The sequence below is a fragment of the Mustela erminea genome, chromosome 10 (genome assembly GCF_009829155.1).
Source record: "Mustela erminea isolate mMusErm1 chromosome 10, mMusErm1.Pri, whole genome shotgun sequence".
NCBI lineage: Eukaryota > Metazoa > Chordata > Mammalia > Carnivora > Mustelidae > Mustela > Mustela erminea.
The window spans coordinates 11,854,104-11,874,548 of record NC_045623.1 but is presented as its reverse complement, the minus strand read 5'-3'; the positions used below and the strand labels follow the sequence as shown (position 1 = coordinate 11,874,548).

The 20,445-nt window shown below is 36.1% G+C and overlaps 1 protein-coding gene across 4 annotated transcripts in view; it reads right to left on the bottom strand.

Moving 5' to 3' along the window:
* Positions 1–7,992: 7,992 nt before the first annotated feature.
* Positions 7,993–20,445, bottom strand: part of TRIM33 (tripartite motif containing 33) — a 115,691-nt gene continuing 103,238 nt past the window's right edge. The window contains exons 16-20 of one of the 4 annotated variants that reach the window (XM_032361143.1): positions 18,458–18,581; positions 16,334–16,408; positions 14,514–14,666; positions 13,065–13,115; positions 7,993–12,985 (exon numbers count right to left, since the gene is read on the bottom strand). In XM_032361143.1, the coding sequence (XP_032217034.1) occupies positions 12,773–12,985; positions 13,065–13,115; positions 14,514–14,666; positions 16,334–16,408; positions 18,458–18,581 (616 nt within the window). In that variant the 3' untranslated portion in view covers positions 7,993–12,772. Of the gene's footprint in view, positions 12,986–13,064; positions 13,129–13,152; positions 14,016–14,513; positions 14,667–16,333; positions 16,409–18,457; positions 18,582–20,445 lie in introns of those variants that run through there. The other 3 variants (XM_032361146.1, XM_032361144.1, XM_032361145.1) reach the window with 3 other exon arrangements.

Below are 20,445 nucleotides of genomic sequence, written 5' to 3'. Positions count from 1 at the left end.
TTTTCTCTTAAACTATAGCCACTCCAGCTTTGTTGTGATTGCTGTTTGCAGGCTATGTCTTATTTCCTCCTACTCTCAACCTATTTGTATCTTTTAATCTAAAGTGTGTTTCCTGCAGACAGTATATACTTGAATCAGGTCTTTTTATCCAGTCTGACAATCTCTCTGATTTGAAGTGTTTAACCCATTCATATTTAATATTATTATGTTGATGTCTACGATTTTAATTTTTGCTGTCTCATGTCTTCTTTGCTCTTATAGTCCTCCTTCAGTGCTTTCTTTCACTTCAAGTGTTTATTTTTCTAAGTATTTTAATTTCTTTAATTTTTCACTTTTATTTTCTTAGGCTTTGTTTTTTTTAAGTTGCTCTAGAGTTTATCATATACATCATATCAGAATGACCTATTGATTTATACTAGGCTACTTCCATATAGGAATATTACTCTTATGTAGCTCTGTTTCCTCCTTTTTTGTAATATTGTTACATATAAACTTCCTTTGATGTTACAAACCCAACAAAAGTTATAATTATTAACTTACCAATTATAGTAATTTCCTTAGGTTTGCACAAATTCACTCCTATCCACATCCTTTATGCTAGTAGCAAATACATATATATTACATTTCTGTATGGCCCCAATGATACACCATAATGTTTTATACAGTCCCAATTTTGTATCAAGAGAAGGGAAATAAGCATTTATGTGGTCTTGGGTTATTGCTTTTGCAATACTTTGGGGAATTTTTTCATGTCTTTGAATATTTTTACTAATTTTTCTCATCTCCTTCTGGTACTCCCATTATGCATGTGTCAGTGTGCTTGAAGGCATCCTACATTTCTCTGAAGCAGTGTTCATTTTTCCCCATTTCTTTTTACCTCTACTTCTTTCTTCTGCCAGTTCAAGTCTACTGTCCAGTCTCTCTAGTGAATTTTTTTTTTAAGACTTTATTTATCAGAGAGAGAGAGAGAGCACAAGCAGGATGAGTGGCAGGCAGAGGGAGAAGCAGGCTCCCCGCCAAGGAAGGAGGCCAATGTGGGCCTCAATTCCAGGATCCTGGGATCATGACCTGACCTGAAGGCAGGCGCTTAACCAACCGAGCCACCCAGGCATCCCCCTGAATAATTTGCATTTAATATTAATCTCTATATTGATATTCTCCATTTAATGTGACATTGACATCATACTTTCATTTACTTTTTAACCATGGCTTCTTTTAGTTCTGGGAACATGTTTACAGTGACTACTTTCAAGTTTTTCTCTTATAAATCCAACATCCTGTTACCTTCAGATAGCTTCTATTGCCTTCTTTATCTCCAGCATATTAGCTACACTGTGGTATTTCTTTGCATGAGTATTTGTTGGAGAATGGAGATTTTAAACATAGCGGCTGGTTCTTCCCCTCCTCCACCTCAAGTTATTTGTTGAGGTGTTGTTGTTTAGTGACTGGCTGAATTATTTTAGTGAAATGTACTCCCTCCTCTCCCAGCATTAAACCCCTGATGCACAGCTTGGGTAAATTTCCCTGGGATGACAACGGGTTTGATAGGGCTCCCATATTTATTTATTTATTTATTTATTTATAACCAGGCCATATGGGAGTTTTAACAACTCCCATAGTTGTCAGCTGCTATATTGTTTTCAACAATGCTGTGGGGCCCAAGTTGCTCTATACACTCATCTAATCATATTCTGGCTCCTTTAAATGCATAGTTACTGAGATCTGTGTGTCATATTCTTATAACTACAGGATGGCTCCTTTGGGCTTATTTACCAGTTTTCTCTGGCAAACTAGTTAACCCACAGTTTAAGACTATCTTGAATCTCTCTTCACTTACCTTTTGTCACAACCTCCAGTGCTGTGCCCTCCTGTTTGAATTTGGCCACATTCTATTACAACTTAAGTCCATTCTTTTGGAAGCGATTAGGGGCTATTAGTTTCATAAAGTACCTCTTTCTCAAGCTAAAATCTCAAAGCCAGGGTTTAGATGCAACAATGTGAAAGTGGCATCACTAAGTGCTCTATGGAGGAAGTGGGGAGGCAGCCTGAGGCCTTCTAGTTTGTCTTTCCTGGCATGGAACCACCCACCACCTCATGTGCTAGGGCAAAGGTGGTCAGTGTCCCAGTAATTCCAAGCATGCCACACCCAAGGTAGAGCCTCCATTCTCTGTGGGGGCTGGATAGAATCAGAGCCCCCAGACACACACACTTCTCAACCACACTCACTTAAAACTTCACCACAGCAACAGGCACTGGGACAGGATGAGGACTGATGTCTTGCTTTTCCCAGCCCTTCAACTGGGAGTTGAGAAAGACAAAGCCTTGTGATTTTGGCCGTAGCAGTCTAGTGTCCACACTGCTGAGCTGGAGTAAGGAGGTAGGGAGAAGCCTTGATTCAAACATCACAGACTCTCACCATCCCTACAGAACTGTCACAGGTTTTCTTGAAAAGATGTTTCTTCATCTGCTGTTTGCTCATAGGTCCATTTCCAGAGGCTTCCCATGTTTTGTTTTGTAAATTTTCACCACTTTCCCTGGAAGCGGGGGGAGCAGAATCACATTGTCATGCTGGGAGTCATCTGGTTCACTTTTTCACTCAAAAACTGACATTATTGTTTTATAAAGTTTAGTTTACCCTCATTAACCATTTTCTTGGATCACCATTCCTTCTTGTGACTTAGAACTTTTGTTTTCTTTTTCCAGGAATAAACCAAGAATTCATTTAATGAAAATCTGTTAATAGTAAACTCTTTTTATCCAAAAGGACCCTGTCGTTTTTCCTTGGTAGTTTTGTGGTTACAAAATTCTAGACATCTTCCTCTCACTATCTAAAAGTATTATCCCACGGTCTTCTGGTTTTCATTGTTTTTCTAAACTGTAGTGGTAACTACAGTGAACTTAAGTCTTTTCTTGCTCTTTTAAGGACTTATTTTAGGTGGTTTGCTTCACAGAAGTGTCAACTCTGACTTCCCACTTGTGTATTTCCTAGATTTTGTCTATCTTCCAGAACGTAGATCAGTATGTCCAGATGTTGATATATTTTCTAAACTCCTTAAAGCTGATGTACGACTTTAGGCAAATGTGTAAAGTTCTCAGCTGAAATACCCTCAAATATCATCCATAACCATTCTCTGTATCATCATTCTGGTACTCTCTGTAAATGTTTGTTGGACTTTACCATGTGCTCTTGGTGACCTTTAACTTCTTCACACATTCTCTCTGCACCGTACTGCATTCTGTGTAATTTCATTTTGGTCTTCTTTTATCTGTATGTTTTTTTCTAGATGTTTTGTTCTCAAATTTGATCATTTTTCTTCCTATGCACCTGTTATCTCCACCCCTGCCATTTTTAATAGTCTCTCATTCTTTCTCAACTTTTGGACATTCTTCTATTCCTTATGCATTTTGCATTTCATTGAATCCAAGCCATCAAGTATTAAAGGATATACCACTTTTTATACCAGTAACATAGCTGATATACTACAATGCCATCCCAATTTTAGAGATATTAAAATCTTTTCAATGTCTGAATACATTCATCCAATAATTCCAATGTCTTCAATCACTATAGGCTAGCTTCTGCTCTTTCTCCTAATTTTTTAAATAATGACTTCTTTCTCATTTTTGTGACCTTGAATGAGTCCAAGATTATTATAACACTATGAAAATTCTTTGAGATTGGATTTGAAGTGCTTTCCTTTAAAGAGTTGTATTAATACTTAAATGCCTGGGAAACATTTCTAACCTGATACTACTTTAAGTCTTGGTTTTTCTGACGACATAGGTAGTTTAAGTCTGGTTCCAATACATAGTTTAAGTCTGCTTCCAAACCCGTTTTAAGTGTCAGCTTGTAGACACCAATTCTGAGGGTAGATTCTTCTTTTCTTCCCCTTTTCTCCACCCAGTTTTCTCTCTCTCCTCTCTTGAGATAGGGTATTCTGGTTCCTTCTTTCACTGAGTGTATCATATTTTGAAGTAACAGGTTTTGGGAGATTATCTCATTCTGAACTCACCCTCATGTTGGCCCTATGATCAGTTTCCCTTTTAAAACTTAGCCCATTCCAAAGTCTTTAGGACATAAGGATTGGCAGAATCTTTGGAGCAACTGTCTTTTTCAGTACTTCTTTGGATTCACACTTTTTGTTTCACCCCACTAAACCTTACTTTGAAAACTCTGAAGTCTTCAAAAACTTCAAATAACAACGAACACCTCATTTACTTTTCGCTAAGATTCACCAGTTGTTATCCTGCCATTCACATGATCTTGTATATATATTTTACACACACACACACCCATTTGGCCTAACCATTTGAAAGTAGTATGACACTTCATTCTTAGATATTTCAGCATGCATTTTCTAAGAAAAAGGTCATTGCCGGTATAAGGAAAAAACCACTGTCACCTAAGAAAATTAAACATTTCATATCATTAAGAATTCATATACAAATTTCCACAGATATCTCTAAAATGGCTTTAATTGCTAGGTTTATTTAACTCAAGATGAAATCTAAGTTAATGAATTACATGATTTAAAAAAAAAAAAAGATTTTAGAGAGAGCAGGGGGAGAGAGGAGAGAGGAGAGGCTGAGAGAAATGGATGGAGAAAGCCAAGTAGACCCCATACTGAGTGCAGAGCAGATGCGGGGCTCAATCTTACAACCCTGAGATCATGACCTGAGCTGAAACCGTGTCTGACGCTTAACTGACTGAGCCACCAGGTGCTCCCATTACATGTGATTTTCTGATCTGTAACAGTCTCCCCACCTGTTTTACATAGCACTTTAAAAATTCACACCAGGCATCTTTGTAAATGTCCTATGTTGCACTTCTAATTATTTCATGATTACATTGTCAAATATTTTTGGTAAAAATGCTACAGGTGATAAAGTGGAGCTTTGTTTTGTACTGGTCTCAACCCACCAATAACTAATGGTGTGGCTGGCAACAACCATCAGGAAACAAAAGAAATAAAGATTTCTTACTTACAAGGCCTGGAAATTACACAGCACAGCTGGGCCCACATAGCAAGGTTGCAGAGGGAGATGGGGTGGGGGACACACACACACACACACACACACACACACACGGGACCAGGGGTCCCTGTTTACTGAGGTTGGTGGGGGAGGTTTAGGGTTCCATGGGCTCACTTCTTATTGGTGAATTCAAAACAAGAGAACAGGCTGTTCAACAAGAGCTGTCTTTGAAGTGGATACCTCTCTGAAATGGATACCTTGGTAATCAAAGCTTAAGCCAGACACTTAATAAAAAAAGAAAACAACCAAAATGCAAAGGGAAAAAATATCAAACCAACCCAGGGCTTAAACTGCAGCTTTGAGTATCTTCCTTGCTACCTCAGCAATACATTTTAAGATTTTTTTTTAAAAAATGAATCTTATCCAGCATTTCAGATATTTAATACCATGAGGAAGGTTCCTCAGTGCATACAGTCTATCATATGATCAGAAACAGCTGTCAATATATATTGCCTTTCCAGATCAACAGTAACAACTTTATAAATGAAAGAATAGTGACATATTTACTTAAGGCCATAAAAAGGGGATGCTTGAGACAAAGCCTTGGATTAGGTGTTGTATACTACCAATTTATCTTTGCATGTATTATTTCTTAAAAATCTAGAGGCTAATTTTTGTGTTTGTTGGAGTTTAGAACTCAAGTCTCAAATTAGTGAAGGACAAGCTAAATATTCAAGAGTTGAGGATAGATTTTATTTTCTTAAAGATTTCATTTATTTATCTGACAGGCAGAGATCACAAGTAGGCAGAGAGGAGGGCAGAAAGAGGTGGAAGCAGGCTCCCTGCTGAGCGGAGAGCCCAATGCAAGGCTCTATCCCAGGACCCTGGGATCATGACCTGAGCTGAAGGCAGGGGCTTTAACCCACTGAGCCACCCAGGCACTCCATTGAAGATAGATTTTAAAGCCTTGGGGTACTACATCTACACTTTTTCTCACCTCTTTAGTAAAAAGGGAGAAATTACACTTCTAACTTGCCCCTTTTACATGGCAATAGCAGGAAGAGGAAATAGGGAAAAAGGAAACTAAATGTTTCCTTATCACAACTTACCATGTATCAACCTTGTGCTATAAATAACCTCGTCTATATTAATTCCTGAAGCTAGATATGATTAGCCTCATTTCACAAATAAAGTGAAACTCAATAGTTCAGACAGATAACTGGTTGAACAAAGCTTACTAGTTCAAACCAAAGTGTTCAAGTGGCCCAATGGCCAAAACTCATGATTTTTTCACTACACAAAATGCATCCAGAAAGGTAACAATTTGGCAGTTTCATTCTGATACTTCACTTGGTTATTCATGGCCATAGTTCTGCATAACCTAAAGAAAAACCAGTCAAATTTCGTGAAAAACAATCTACAATCCATTACTTAACCCACTCTAGTCTTACTGCTGCTCAAAATGGAATTGGTCTCCTAAGGTCATCTATGGCTTCTATATTGGCCCTTTACCTTTACTTCATCTCTTGCTCTAATAATTGATTTCAATGATATTCCTTTTGAAATCTCTTATGAAACCTCTTTCATCTTCCATTATGGCTCCTCTGCCTTTCCTCCATGACTAGTTCAATCTTCTCATAGAATCTTCATATATATATATATATATACACACACACACACACACATATTCCTTAAATGTTTCTGCCACTGTCATAAGTATCCTACTCTTAACCATTCTAAAACTTTCCCAGGCAATATCATACCCTACATTGTTTTAGTTAACAACATTATACTAATGGCTAAACTTCTGACAGGTGTTTGCTGAATGCCTATCGTGAGCTAGCCATTTTTGGTGACAAATAATACAGGATTCTCGATGGATCTTAGAGGCTCTGTCTACAGCCCAGTTATTTGTAACAGGCACCAGAAACATGGACATCCACACCTTAATTTTCCATGGATACCTTAAACTCAACATACCCCCCAAACTGAACTCATTCCCCTCCACTCATAATCTATTCCTTTCTCCTACTATGATGTTAATAGGTATCATATAATAAAAGCCTAAGGTAAGGACCACCTGGCCTCCAGTATTGGTCTGTTTTACTTTCTAAATCTCTCTATAATTTGACTGCCAGTTTCCATCTCCACTGTCAGATAGCTAGTTTAGGGCAATTCTGGATTACTCACAGCCTACAACTCTCTCTCCACTTCTAATACTCTCCATAATCCATTCTTCACAGTTTAAAACAAACTTTCAAAAAGTCAAGTCTGATTGTATCAGCTCTCCAAACCCTGTTCTTAGAGAATTCTTTAAGAACTCTTAAAATTCTTCAGGGGCTCCTTGTTACCATCAGTAAAACCCCAAACCCTTTAACATGACTTTCAAGGCACTGCTTAAAAAGGACCCTGGCTCAGTTCTCCAGCTTAATATTTTACTGCTCTAGCTTACACTCTACTCCAAACTGAAGTTCTCAGGTCCCAGAATATAAATATATACGTTCCCTTTCATTTTCAGACTTTGCTATATTTTATTCTCTTCATTCTTTGCCTGGTTCCCTGTTATTATAATTTTTTTTTGAAATATTTTATTTATTTATATGAAAGAGATGACAAGTAGGCAGAGAGCAGGCAGAGAGAGAGAAAGGGAAGCAGGCTCCCTGCAGAGCAGAGCCTGATGTGGGGCTCGATCCCAGGACCCTAAGATCATGACCTGAGCTGAAGGCAGAGGCTTTAACCCACTGAGCCACCCAGGCGCCCTATCGTATTTTTTTAAGTGAAAGAGATCACTTCCATGACCAATGAGTTTGGTGTTAGAGCCTTTCTTGTATTTTCCTACTATGTTCTGTGTTGATCCCTATTGTAACACGCATTGTTCTCAGAGTCTAAACAATACTTGTGAAGGCAGGGACACTTCTGTATCTCCAGTGCCTGACACACAGTATACATTTTTCAAATAAACTTAAAATGATTACATATCAACTCAAAGAGGAAGAAAAAAGGAATTCATCTGCAAACTTTTTCAATTTTCTAATTTAATAGAAATAACCAAAACAATGTGGCTTTCAAACAAGGCTTTAAACTAATCTAATACAACTTCTACAACACATTCCAGAGCATTATAACAAGAAATATTTACAGGCAGCTAATGTATTAAATAACCATGAAAAAGAAAATCTTGCTTTTAATACACACCAGCAAAAAACACAGGAACGGAACAATTAGAAACTGCAACCTTGTTTTAAAAAATTAAATATGATTATTTAGAGAATACAATACCACAGAAACAGCACTTTTTCTTTAAGAATCATATTGAAGGGTAGTTAATTATGTGCAAAAATAATAGTTGTAGTAGTAGTAGTAGTAATAATAATAATAATAATAATAATAATGAGGGGAGGAGACCAGTTGAAATACTGGAAGCAAGGAACTAGTAAGGCTGTGAATTTAACCCTTTCGTGTGTATGTCTACATAGAAAATAACAGGCTTTCAGATTGCACACACCGTTTTTATAGGCTTATATACATGTTTCACTGTGATTTAAAACATAGTAAATGCCTACATTTTTCAGACCAGGAGCAGACAAGCACTTCCTTCTTAAGACTGAAATTTAGGCCACACCTGAAAGGGAATATTGCAGTGGCACCTACAAAATCATTTGAGTGCCTTCCCACATACAAATTTGGTGAATTTTAAAGAAGAGCATTTTTTATAGATTACTTGCTAGAAAAGGGCTAAACTTAATTTTGTACATTTTGTAGTATGATTATGACAAATACGTCCAAATTGACCTATTTTTGAAGATAATTTTCTCAGATACAATAAAAAATATATAAAAGACCACGAAGGCAAACACAAGGAACTAAGATGGAAGATATGTTTTACATGCATTTTGGCCAAGTAAAGAAACCATCATATCCAAGAGTACATGTTGAAATCTGAAATGTCTATGTAAACTGTGGCATATAAATTTTTTTTCTTAAAAAAGTACCTTCAATTTTTTTTTACTCAAATACCTACTTTTAAAAAAATATGCAACTTTCCCCAATTTTTAAAATAAAATGCCACAATATATTGTCATAAGCTCCAGCGTACATTTAAATTTCTTATTTTTTAAAAGATAGACTGGGTGATATGCATACAAACTTTCCTATAAAATCACCATCTGGGAGAGGACTATGATATGCCTATTAGGCAACAGACTTAAAGCAGTGTTATTGCTTTATCGAGGAGGAGAGAACTGTCAGAAAAATAAAAGCAAGCATCCAGGTTGAATTCAAGATCAAACTGATACACCTTGAAAACCTTGGATCATCTTCAGCAGATTATTAATACAGATGGTATGAATTAAGAATCTGATTGTTCTAATTAAGGGAGTTAGGGTGGGTGCATTTTATAAAAACTACTCACCAATCCAATGCTGAGTATGCAAATAAGCAGTGTTGACTTCAACAAGAAACAAGATCTTTATACATCCTGTGTTGTGAGTGGGAATGGCTAAGGGACTTAAAAGGCCAAGGGAGAGGGGGGCCACAGCATCTACTCCCAATTTGGATACTAAGAGATTACTGAATAACATGTGGTAGGCCAAAATCCGAGGGCACAGTCAGAAGACCTAAATCTACCGGATTATTAACACTCATCACTAATAATTACATGGGCAGGAGACCTGCTGAGGTAACTGGTAAACGAACAATTTGCTCACTATAAACCTCTTGCTTCTACTTAAAAACATTATTTCTTTGGATGAACTAAAAACCTCAAAAATTGTTACAACAAAAAGTGAGATTAGCTGACTTTAATATTATTTAAAATTCCTTTATATAAGACATTGAAGTCAGAAAGTACCTCGTTGATTCCAAAAAGAATAATTTCAACAAGAGAGCCAATGCCTTATTATCTCTGTGGTAATGATTCAATGTTTCTATATAGATCATGACCTACAATCTAACCATACTTTGGGACATGTACATGCTTCACCTTGCAAAACAATTCCTTTACTCAGTGAATTAGCTGAGCCAAGAGCTTTTAAAAAAAAAAAAAATTTTTTTTAGGCCACCAGAACAGACTGAGGAACACTTTGTTTTTAGTGTTCTGATGGAAGATCAGAAATGAAGTATTGCAAAGTTCTGCAAGTTTTTAAGTTAACATTTAACATCTCCATGTCTAAAATACTGTCTTTTAATAAAGAAAGAGTATTAAACTGCCTTTAGGAATTGACGTTAAATGTTTGTTTTTCTGAAATATAAATTAATAGAAAAACATAAAGACATCTGAATATCAATTTAAGCTTTTATACTTTTTCTAATGATTATATCAGATAGTGGCTGAACAAATCAGCTTAGGAATACACGATCAGTGTACAAGAAAAAAGCTTCCATGAAATCTGAACTTGCATTTAAGGGTAGTGTGTTGATAGCTATTTACTTAATAGTAAATTCTCAGTAGTATGAATTGTCTTCTATTAACAGAAATGGAGTCTATTAAATGTTGACAGTAAAGTGGCTTTTCAAAAACCAATCTTAAAAGAAAAAAAAAATTTTTCACCGAACATAGAAATATCTTTAAGGGAACACATTATTTTTTAAGGCCCTAAATATCAAGAAATAAATATTAAAATTTAATTTCTCCCCCACTGGTAGAACCTATATAAAAGACTTAATTAAGAATCATGAAAAGGACTCAACTGAAGAACAAGTGTAAAATATTAGAAATAAATGGCTTGACAAAAGGAAGTTATACTGCTACTCTTCACTTTCCCAAATATGCCCTAGATATGTCTGCTAAACTCAAATCATAAATGTTGTGGGAAAGAGGGAAATGCACATAAATAAAGGATTATAAAACGATTCTCTCCCTCTTTTAAGAAAATTCTTCTTAGATATCTGAAATGTGAGTAAAATGATAAAACAGTTCGGTGTAAGTTTTAAAGCTGAACTTATAACAAAACTGAAAGAGAAGCTAAAAGAAAGTCACAGAATGAAGTCAACAGCAGTAATAAAATCAACACCACTTACGTACACCATCAGAAGGCCTGATTAATATTCATGTTTACCCCCCACGCTTGTTAAGAAAAGAAAAACAACCCAAAGGAATTTGTATAATAATTTCTTTAGAGCACTTTATTTGATTCAATATGCACTAAAAAATATTTACCTCAGACAATTATGCCAAATAATTTTTACTGAGTAGTCTACTGTCTGAACTGCAGAAGCCGAAGTTTTAAAAAGGCAAATGATTTGCCACAAATCTGCTGACGTCTGAAAAATATCTAATGGCAAGTCTTCTATTTTGGTCACTTTTATTCTAAGGTGTCCATACAAAAGTAGGACTAAATTTTTTAATCCAACAAAAGAGAAGCCTGTACACAGTCTAGAACACACATCTTGGATCTGAGCATCACAAATGAAGAGAAGAAAAATGAAACCAAGCCAAGGTGGTTTATCTGCCTCAGGGGCTGAACTCAGGGTAGTAAAGGTGGGTTTACTCCAGTAACCATTCAAGTGGGGATTGGCTCATTTTCAGGATTTACTTACAGGCCTCTTCTAAGTCCGTTAAGCCCCCAGTCCATGCAAATGTCCCACTTGGTGGACAGATGAGTAATCTAACCCCACCGGGTTTATTTCAATAGTTTGATATTTAATAATAAGCTGCTTCTGAAGATTTTCTGAGAAGTCTGTTCTCTATTAAAATAAGATAGAACCTCAAAATATGAATGTGAACATTAGAAATAGACAGCATATATTACAAATCCATTCTTGATAGGAACATTAGTAAGAATACACATTAGCTTAAAAAACAGGCTCAGCAAATGTTGCTGATCTGCCAGAAGTTTTAGTTCACTATTTACAAATAAGACAAAGTGAAATACAGAAAATTTTACACATTTGGTAGTTGACAGATAACTGTTTGCCAATAGTGGTCTATCAGAAAACTGATATGAAGGAAGACTGGATAAGAGCCAGTTGTCACCTTCTCAATCAAATTCAAATGTACAGAAAACTAGATTAATTTTAAAACGAACATTCTGCCTTTGATGGGAGTAACTGTATGATCAGATGGTCTGACTGGGAAGTGCAACTGTGTGGAAGTGTTTTCCTGGAAATGACTACTGTAAGATCTGCCACTGAAAAGTTACTGTATTTATTTCAGCAGACCATTAAAAGTGATTAAATGATGATCACTGATGTTTTCTAGACTCTAGGTATAAATAGAAAATAAAACTACTGTTGAGTTCTTTAAACCAATATAAAAACTAAGGCCCAACAGCATCAAAGTGAGAAAAAATGTCATGGCATGATTCAATGCACATCTGCACTGACATCAAAGTGGAATCTGAGCAACTCTGATTTTACCTAGAAAACAAACCAGTATGTATGTGTGTGGAAGGGGAGACGTGAAAGTTGTTTTTAGTATCTGTGCACTCCTGTCCAAAGAAACAATTTATCAAGCGACATGACCCTCAAATATGTACTTGTACGCCCAGCATCCTGCACCAATCAATACCACATGATCACCAACAACTGCCATTCTAAAGAACCATCCTCTTTAGTTACAGAATCTTCAAATCATTTCGCTTTTGCTTTTACTTTTAAAGTTGCAAACAGAGTTCTCTCCCCCTTTCTTGACAAGAAGTGACTTCTGTCCATTACTTCAATCTAATACTGTGTAAAAGCTATCAGTTTCTTCAAGGAGGTGCCCACTGTAGGCAGGATATTCCAGCAACACTTAAATAAAAGGTTTTCTTTTCTCTCTCTCTCTCTTTTTTTTTAAACAATTATTTAAGTTCATGTCATTTTACTTTATATGTACTGGTCTCTCATCTGACTTTAGGCGTTTCCTGCGGGGCTGTATAAAGTCTTCATCAGAGTCCTCAGTTACCTCACCATCATCCTCTTCCTGCTCAAACTCTGGCAAAGGTGCGAAGGTCCTGTCTGAGTAGATCTCTGTGAGTTTATCTTCAAAGTACAATGCAACTGCTTTCCCTGCCTGAGCTACTTCTGAATCAGCCTGCAAGCAAAAGATAGGAATATTCACCTGTTGGTAATGCATATTCCTTCACCAAGTTTGCATGGTCTGAAAAGCTTACCTTCAAATTAATCTCTTGTGTTTCTGCATAAACTTGAACAACTTTCATCATCTAAAAAGGATACCAGAGTCAAAAAAAAAAAAGGGAAATTATAATCCTTTCTAAAGTTATGAAACTGCATAGGATTGGCGACGAAAGTCAGCCATACTAGGGGGAACAAATTGCTATAACCAGATTAAGTGCTTTCTCAAATTCTACAGAACATGGAACCACTTTCTTTACAAAGTTCTGTTACTAAACCTACTGTGAAACCTCAAGAATGCTTTCAAATTCTATATTAGTAAGTCAATCGGAAATGGCGGTTGACTGAATACATCAATCTCATGAAGACAAAAAAACTAATCATATTAAGAAATGTTGCTTTTTAGAAACTGCCAAACCATCAACAAACCACTTAGAATTCTATCTGTATGGCAATTTGTTAACCATAAATTATTTAATCATTGCTAAAGCAGATAAAATGTGTCTTCTTCCTTGCAGATGTTAGCTACAATTCATAAAAGCACATTTATTTGAAAATAATCTAACTGGATTAGAAAGTAAGACAAAAAGTGGAACTCTATCAATTTTAAGTTCAAGTGAGTAAGGTTTTACTATACTTTCTGCAGTATACTGCTACACTATACTTTTAACCTTAAGGATTTTTTTCCCCCAAATATTAAAAAGGTCATCTAGATGCTTCCAGAGGTAGCTATGAGTATATGTTAAATGATTTGATGTCCTTTTAGTAATAGTCATATGGCACCAAATTTCACCAGTAATAAAGATATTTTACTATTGAGCTTTCTAAAGGTTTTGTAGATTCTTATCTAATTCCATTTTCTTCTCATAGAATAATGAAAATCTTCTCTAACAGTAAGAGACTTGCCTTTTCTCAAAGAAAACAAAACAATTTCCTTGAAGAAGTGAGTCATATAGCATATTTTTCCTCAAGGAGAGCCCATCCTTATCCTCAAAAAAAAATACACAACCGAAGTTAATAAAAGTCGTATTGCTGAGATTAGAAAACTCAACATCATATACTCTGGGCTACTATTCAAGATGAGCCACCAGAAATTAGTTTATGATTTCAGGGTTCTACATTTAATAGGTTAACATTATTAACCTACGTTAATAATAAAATCAAAAGAACCAGTACAAGTGCCTTTCCTAAATGAACCCCAAATATAGACTATTTAATAATCATTTTCCATATACTTAACTACAGTCTACTCTCTATACTTGTATATCTCAACCCTCAGCTTCAAAAATATACTCCAATTATACACAATAAACTTTCATTAGAGCTGTGGATGCAATCAAATTTTACTTTTGACACAACTGCAGGAGAAAAAAAATTTTTCAATCAAATTAGAAAAATCTCTTAGCAGGAAAAATATAATAAAAAAATAAACAAGCAAAAACCAAAAACTAATAATCCAAGACTTTATAGTTTGGAAGCTAACATACTTCATTAAACCTTTCACAGTTCTTGAAGATCAAACGGACATCAGCCACAAAGTCATCTGGGGTTTGGTAGTGTTGGGAATGTTTTTTCTGAAGCTTCTTTTTCACGGTAGATAAATCCATTGGTTTCTTTATAATTTTATAGTAGTTTGGTATCTAAAGAAACAAATAAATAAGGATAGCTAAGGATTCTCCAAAAATACCAAACTGTTTTATTTGAAAATGTACAGCATATATTAATTACTGAGCCAGCTACTTGAAAATTTTAGGTATAGTGAAGGTATTTTAAATCTTATGCCCCAATCATTTATCATAAAAACCAAATCATATTCAGAATCTGTGGCAGTCTTAATGGTTATGAAGGCCTCAAAGCTCTATCTGTGGTAAGGAGATTTGGAAAGAACTCGATCAGCAAAGCTAGCCAACATTAGTGTTAAGGACACATCTGGCTCATCAGAATACTATGACACCTGAAGAGTTTTGTTTTATTTTGTTTTTTAAGAAAATATAAAAACAAAATTTATTATTATTATCATTAGAATGTTGTCTTTTAGAGGCTATAACTTTATACCACAAAGGACTCTGGACATAAAACAACAGAGGAAAAAGAGGATAAATAACACAAGAAAAATTTCATTAACCCTTTAATGATCATGCCAGAGAGTGTTCTGGCCCCAACTTTTAGCCAGAAAGTTGTATTCTCAAGAAACAATTGAACTTGGAGAAGCTATTTAAACAGTTCACAAAAAGAAATATTTTAAAGTTATTTTCTACTGTAAAATCCCTATACTTGAAGACAAACTTCCTAGTATCAGATGGTTACTATTTGTATAAAACATGTTCCTGTGTCTAGGGCTTTTGTGCTTTAAAATTCCTTTCTGAGCCTACCCAGTAAACAAGTTGACTATTTAATATTCTATTACAGGCTTGGCATTCAACAATGTCTTAATTCAACAAATGATGGTGAGCAAATGTATATAGCATATTCTCATTCCATTCATGAAGCCTGAGCACCCATGATATTCCTTTTCCTATGGGACTTTAGAGCTTTATTCCTAACAAAAAGTCTTCTTTAAGATAATCAAAGAGCACTGACTTGCAAAATTTCCAGTCCTTTCTTAATCTAGACTGTTCGGAAAGAGGGCTTATCTTCATAAGATAAGAACCAGTGTGAAAGCTTCAATTTTACATTTTTATTCAAATTAATACTTACATAGAGATTGTTTTCTCCCCAAGGTACAGAGCCTAGAATCATAGAACTGGAATTTTAGAGATATTTCAGTCCAGTACTCCCACTATATGTTTAAAAAGGTAAAGGCAGAAAATTAAGAAATTTGCCCAAAGTTTTAAGGCTAGTTAATGGCAGAACTGGGAGAAGTTAAGTATTCCGACTCTTAGTCCAAGATTCTTTCCATTACATCTATATCCCTTATGTCCATTTTAAAAGTGAAAGAGAACACAGAAGTTAAATTCATTACTTTGTCATGACAGCAACAAAAACTTTTAAAAAACAAAATGCAATATTTGACAAGTGAATCACACATCCATAAGAGCCCTAATAAAATTTTGGATTAATACGTACTGACATTATCAGGTACTGATAATTAGCAGGTACTATGCTAAAACGTTCTATAAAGGTCTCCTATGTGTTCTTGGAATATCCAAAATGGGGTAAGAAATAGCATTAGAGAAGGAAACTTGAACCTTGGAGAGGCTGAGATTATTCAAGAAGACTAAGATGAGAAGCCTTAAGACCAGAGCCAATACTCTCAAGTCTTATACCAAGCTTCTTCACTAGGAAGGTCATAAAGTAAACAACTCACCGAAGCAGGAACAGGTTCCTGGAATTCAATACTTAATTCATGGCAATAGAGGTAAAGCAGAAGTCGTTCACATTTCTGGACCAAAACAAAGAAAGGAAAACACATGAAATGTTTATTCCCCTAATAAGATATTCTTAAGAGAACTCTATCAATACAAAGTCTTATTACAACAAACTCAATATATGCCTCCTATATACTGACTTATCTAAATACACATACCCAAAGAAAACCATCTTGTTTCCCTTGCTTCCCATTTAGTTGTTTGTTTTTTTTAAAGATTTTATTTATTTATTTGACAGAGAGAGATCACAAGTAGGCAGAGAGGCAGGCAGAGAGAGAGGAAGGGAAGCAGGCTCCCTGCTAAGCAGAGAGCCCAATGCAGGGCTCGATCCCAGGAACCTGGGATCATGACCTGAGCCGAAGGCAGAGGAGTTAACCCACTGAGCCACCCAGGCACCCCTCCCATTTAGTTTTGAGACTACCTTCTGTTCTACTTTTAAAGAATTTATTGAAAATAGAGGGCGGCTTTTGTTCTTAGATGATGACTAAGGTAAATTAACTACTACTGACTATTTACAGAGATGGAAAGGAGTCATAAAAGCAACATAGCATTCTGTGTAAAAATTCATAGATTACTAGGTAATCCTCTAAATCCTAGTAATTAGGATTACCTAGTAACTTTTTTTTTTTAAAGATTTTATTTATCTATTTCACATAGAAACAATGAGAGAGGGAACACAAGCAGGAGGAATGGGAGAGGGAGAAGCAAGTCTCCAGCTGAGCAGAGAGCTTGATGCAGGTCTCAATTCCAGGATACTGAAATCATGACCTGAGCTGAAGGCAGATGCTTAACGAATAAGCCACCCAGGCACCGCAAGATTACCTCGTTATCTATAGTAATCTATAAAATACTGCTTTTGCTATTCTCTGATGCAAGAAGGACACATATTATTCTTTCTTTTCCTGAAATGACGCCATGCAGGTCTAAAATTAAATACAAACTATGTCTTCTCAATACAATTCTAGAATTTTTTATACAGTCAAAAGTAAACTGAAATGCATTTTACATTTATAGTTTTCATTTGCTTAAACTTCTTTTAATAGAAGCCAGTACACGCTAAACAGATATTAGAGGGGGATTCCGCAAGTACATACACCAGATCGGAGCCAAACTTAACTGTAATGACCAGAAAGCTTTTGTTTTTGGAGAAGAGACTATAGACCACATTAGCAGAAATCTGACTGAAATGAGGAAAGGATTCTGGATTTCATTTTTTTTTTTAAGATTTTATTTATTTATTTGATAGAGATCACAAGTACGCAAAGAGGCAGGCAGAGAGAGAGAAGGAGAGGGAAGCAGGCCCCCTGTTGAGCAGAGAGCCCGATGCGGGACCCAATCCCAGGACCCTGAGATTAAGACCTGAGCCGAAGGCAGAGGCTTAACCCACTGAGCCACCCAGGCGCCCCTGGATTTTATTTTTAATGACAGAAAGCTATTAGGAAGTGACAGACATGTTTATATTTTTTAAAAAAATATTATGTAGGAGCGCCTGGGTGGCTCAGTCAGATGGGTATCCCACTCTTGATTTGGGCTGAGGTCGTGGTCTCAGGGTTGTGGGATCAAGCTCTGGGTTGGGCTCTGCATGGAGTCTGCTTCAGATTCTCTCCTCCCTCTTCTTCTGCCCCTCCCCACATTGTGCTCTCTATAATCTTACAAAAAAAAAATACTACATACAGTACAGAAAACTACAGTATAAAGAGTCAAGAGTAAACTCAGGGAGTCTGAGTGAAGTTTATTATGACAGTGCAGATGAACCACCATGATAGCTATCTCAGAAGGTGATGGTGAGGACAAGTAAGCAAATTGTATTAGGGTCATTCCTGATCTTTCACTAGAAAGGCTTGTGCAACAGAAATAAATGGTGGTACCATTTAAAGATGGGAAATAGCAGAGAAGAGCGCAGTTTTTACATTGTTATTTGCTTGTTTATTATTTATGTTTTTTTGAAATCATGCTTTTGGTTGGGACATGTTAAGTATGAGGAAGCTGGATGTAAAGTCTCCAGTGTATAGCCAGACAACTACAGAATCCCTAATAATAAATCCAACTTATATGACACTTACCCTTTGGTCCACGGGGCTTAACCCTTGTGCAGTTTTCCCCTTCTTACTATGTTGCAAATTATCACAATCATATTCAACTTCTGGTTTCCCAATATCTCTGCAAAATGTGCATATCCAGTCCCCACTAAAGAGAGAAACAGGCAATTAGTCCCTGTAATTATAGTAAAACCCATGCTAGAGAAGCTAGTTCTCTGGAAGTAAGTCTCCAGTTTTTCTTTCCTTCCACGGTTTTTTGAGGGGAAGAAAGGCTGCATTCTTGTCAAATCTCAAAGTTGTCTGATAAAAGCTTCCCAAAACTTTTCCCGGTCTTCAATTAATTACTTTCTAGAACACTTTATAAAACTGTAGCCCTGCATTTCAAAAGCAATCTCTTCATAACACCAAGTTGAGGGTTAGTACTTACAGCAGAAGACAGAATGTCAACCCCATTACTATCTCACAATGACCCCACGCTCACAAAAAAGTAAAGAGTATGGGTTACGGAACTCCTCAGGTATCCCATATTGGTATGGCATGTATTAAATATGCCAAAAATAAAACAATTCTTCTCCACGGCCAGTCAAAAGCCAAGAACACATATCTCCATAAGTACAAACACATGTACATATACCCCTTATCCTTTAAATTTGCTCAGTCTAGTTTGTTTACATCAGGATTTCCATCAAACCATAAATTCTAGAATGGTTCATTTCCAGTAATTCTTCCCTTCTCTCCCCCACCATAAAGAAACTCTAAATCTTGAGACCATCCCAGTCTTTTCCAACAGTTCCAATTCCTTCCAAAGTATCAGCCTTTGAGAGGAAGCATTCAGTGGCAAAATTCTAACATTCCAGCAGATGTTACTACCCAAAGGGAAGAAAAATATGAAAAGCCTTAATTACAACATTAAAATGTCAATGCTTTCTTCTATAAAAGAGTAAAATAAAAGAAGGCCCTTGTTACATCTCTGGCAAATGAATGTACCTCTCTTAAGACCTAGGTAAGAGTTATGATTCTTCAGAAAAATATTCTGGCACTGTTTATATAGCCAGTATTTTTCTAATCCAAAAGGTTGAATTATTCAAAATGGGTAGCATTTACTCAACTGGAATCACTGCTTCAGTTTACTCAATTCACTGCTTCATTTACTCAACTGAAATGTGAATGTTTTATCTACAGGCAGAAAAAAGTTGGGCTTTCCCAAGAACACTATTTATTGTCACTTAAAAGGGTTATTTGGAGGTAAGGGTTTGGGAAGAGGGAAACTGGTCTACAAAATCAACTGGAGACAAAATAGTACGAACACAACTTGTTAAATGAGAAATGTGCACACAATGCTCCAGGCTGGCACTACCAATGAACTGCTTCCAGGGGTCAAGAGGAAGCAATACCTAAAAATATTCAAGCTGTGAAAGCTTTTTTACAAAGTACTTTTTCATTTAAAATGCCTTTCAAAAGCTTTCAAACTTCAGAATAATAGGTTCTAGGTAAGACACAACAGAGCTGTCTCCCACCGAATAGTATTCTTTTTTTTTTTTTTAATATTTTATTTATTTATTTGAGAGAGAGTGAGAGAGAGCATGAGAGGCGAAGAGGTCAGAGGGAGAAGCAGACTCCCCATGGAGCTGGGAGCCTGATGCGGGACTTGATCCCTGAACTCCAGGATCGTGACCTGAGCCGAAGGCAGTCGCTTAACCAACTGAGCCACCCAGGCGCCCCCGAATAGTATTCTTAAGTGAAATTATTGTAGACCCTATTAAGATTGACGGCAATAGGTAAAAAATTCAGCTTCAATAGGAAATTGACTAACTTCTCCAACACCCCAGACCTCTCTCATAATTTAGAGTTTTATCTACTTTGCTTATACTAAGTATAAACTGAAGGCCAGGAAACAGTCTACTTTTTACCATTCATACACTACTTAAATCTTGGACATTTCACCATTCAGCTATCAGTTTCTCTAGAAGGTACTATCAAAGGAGTAACAGGCTCCCTATTTTACAGAAACA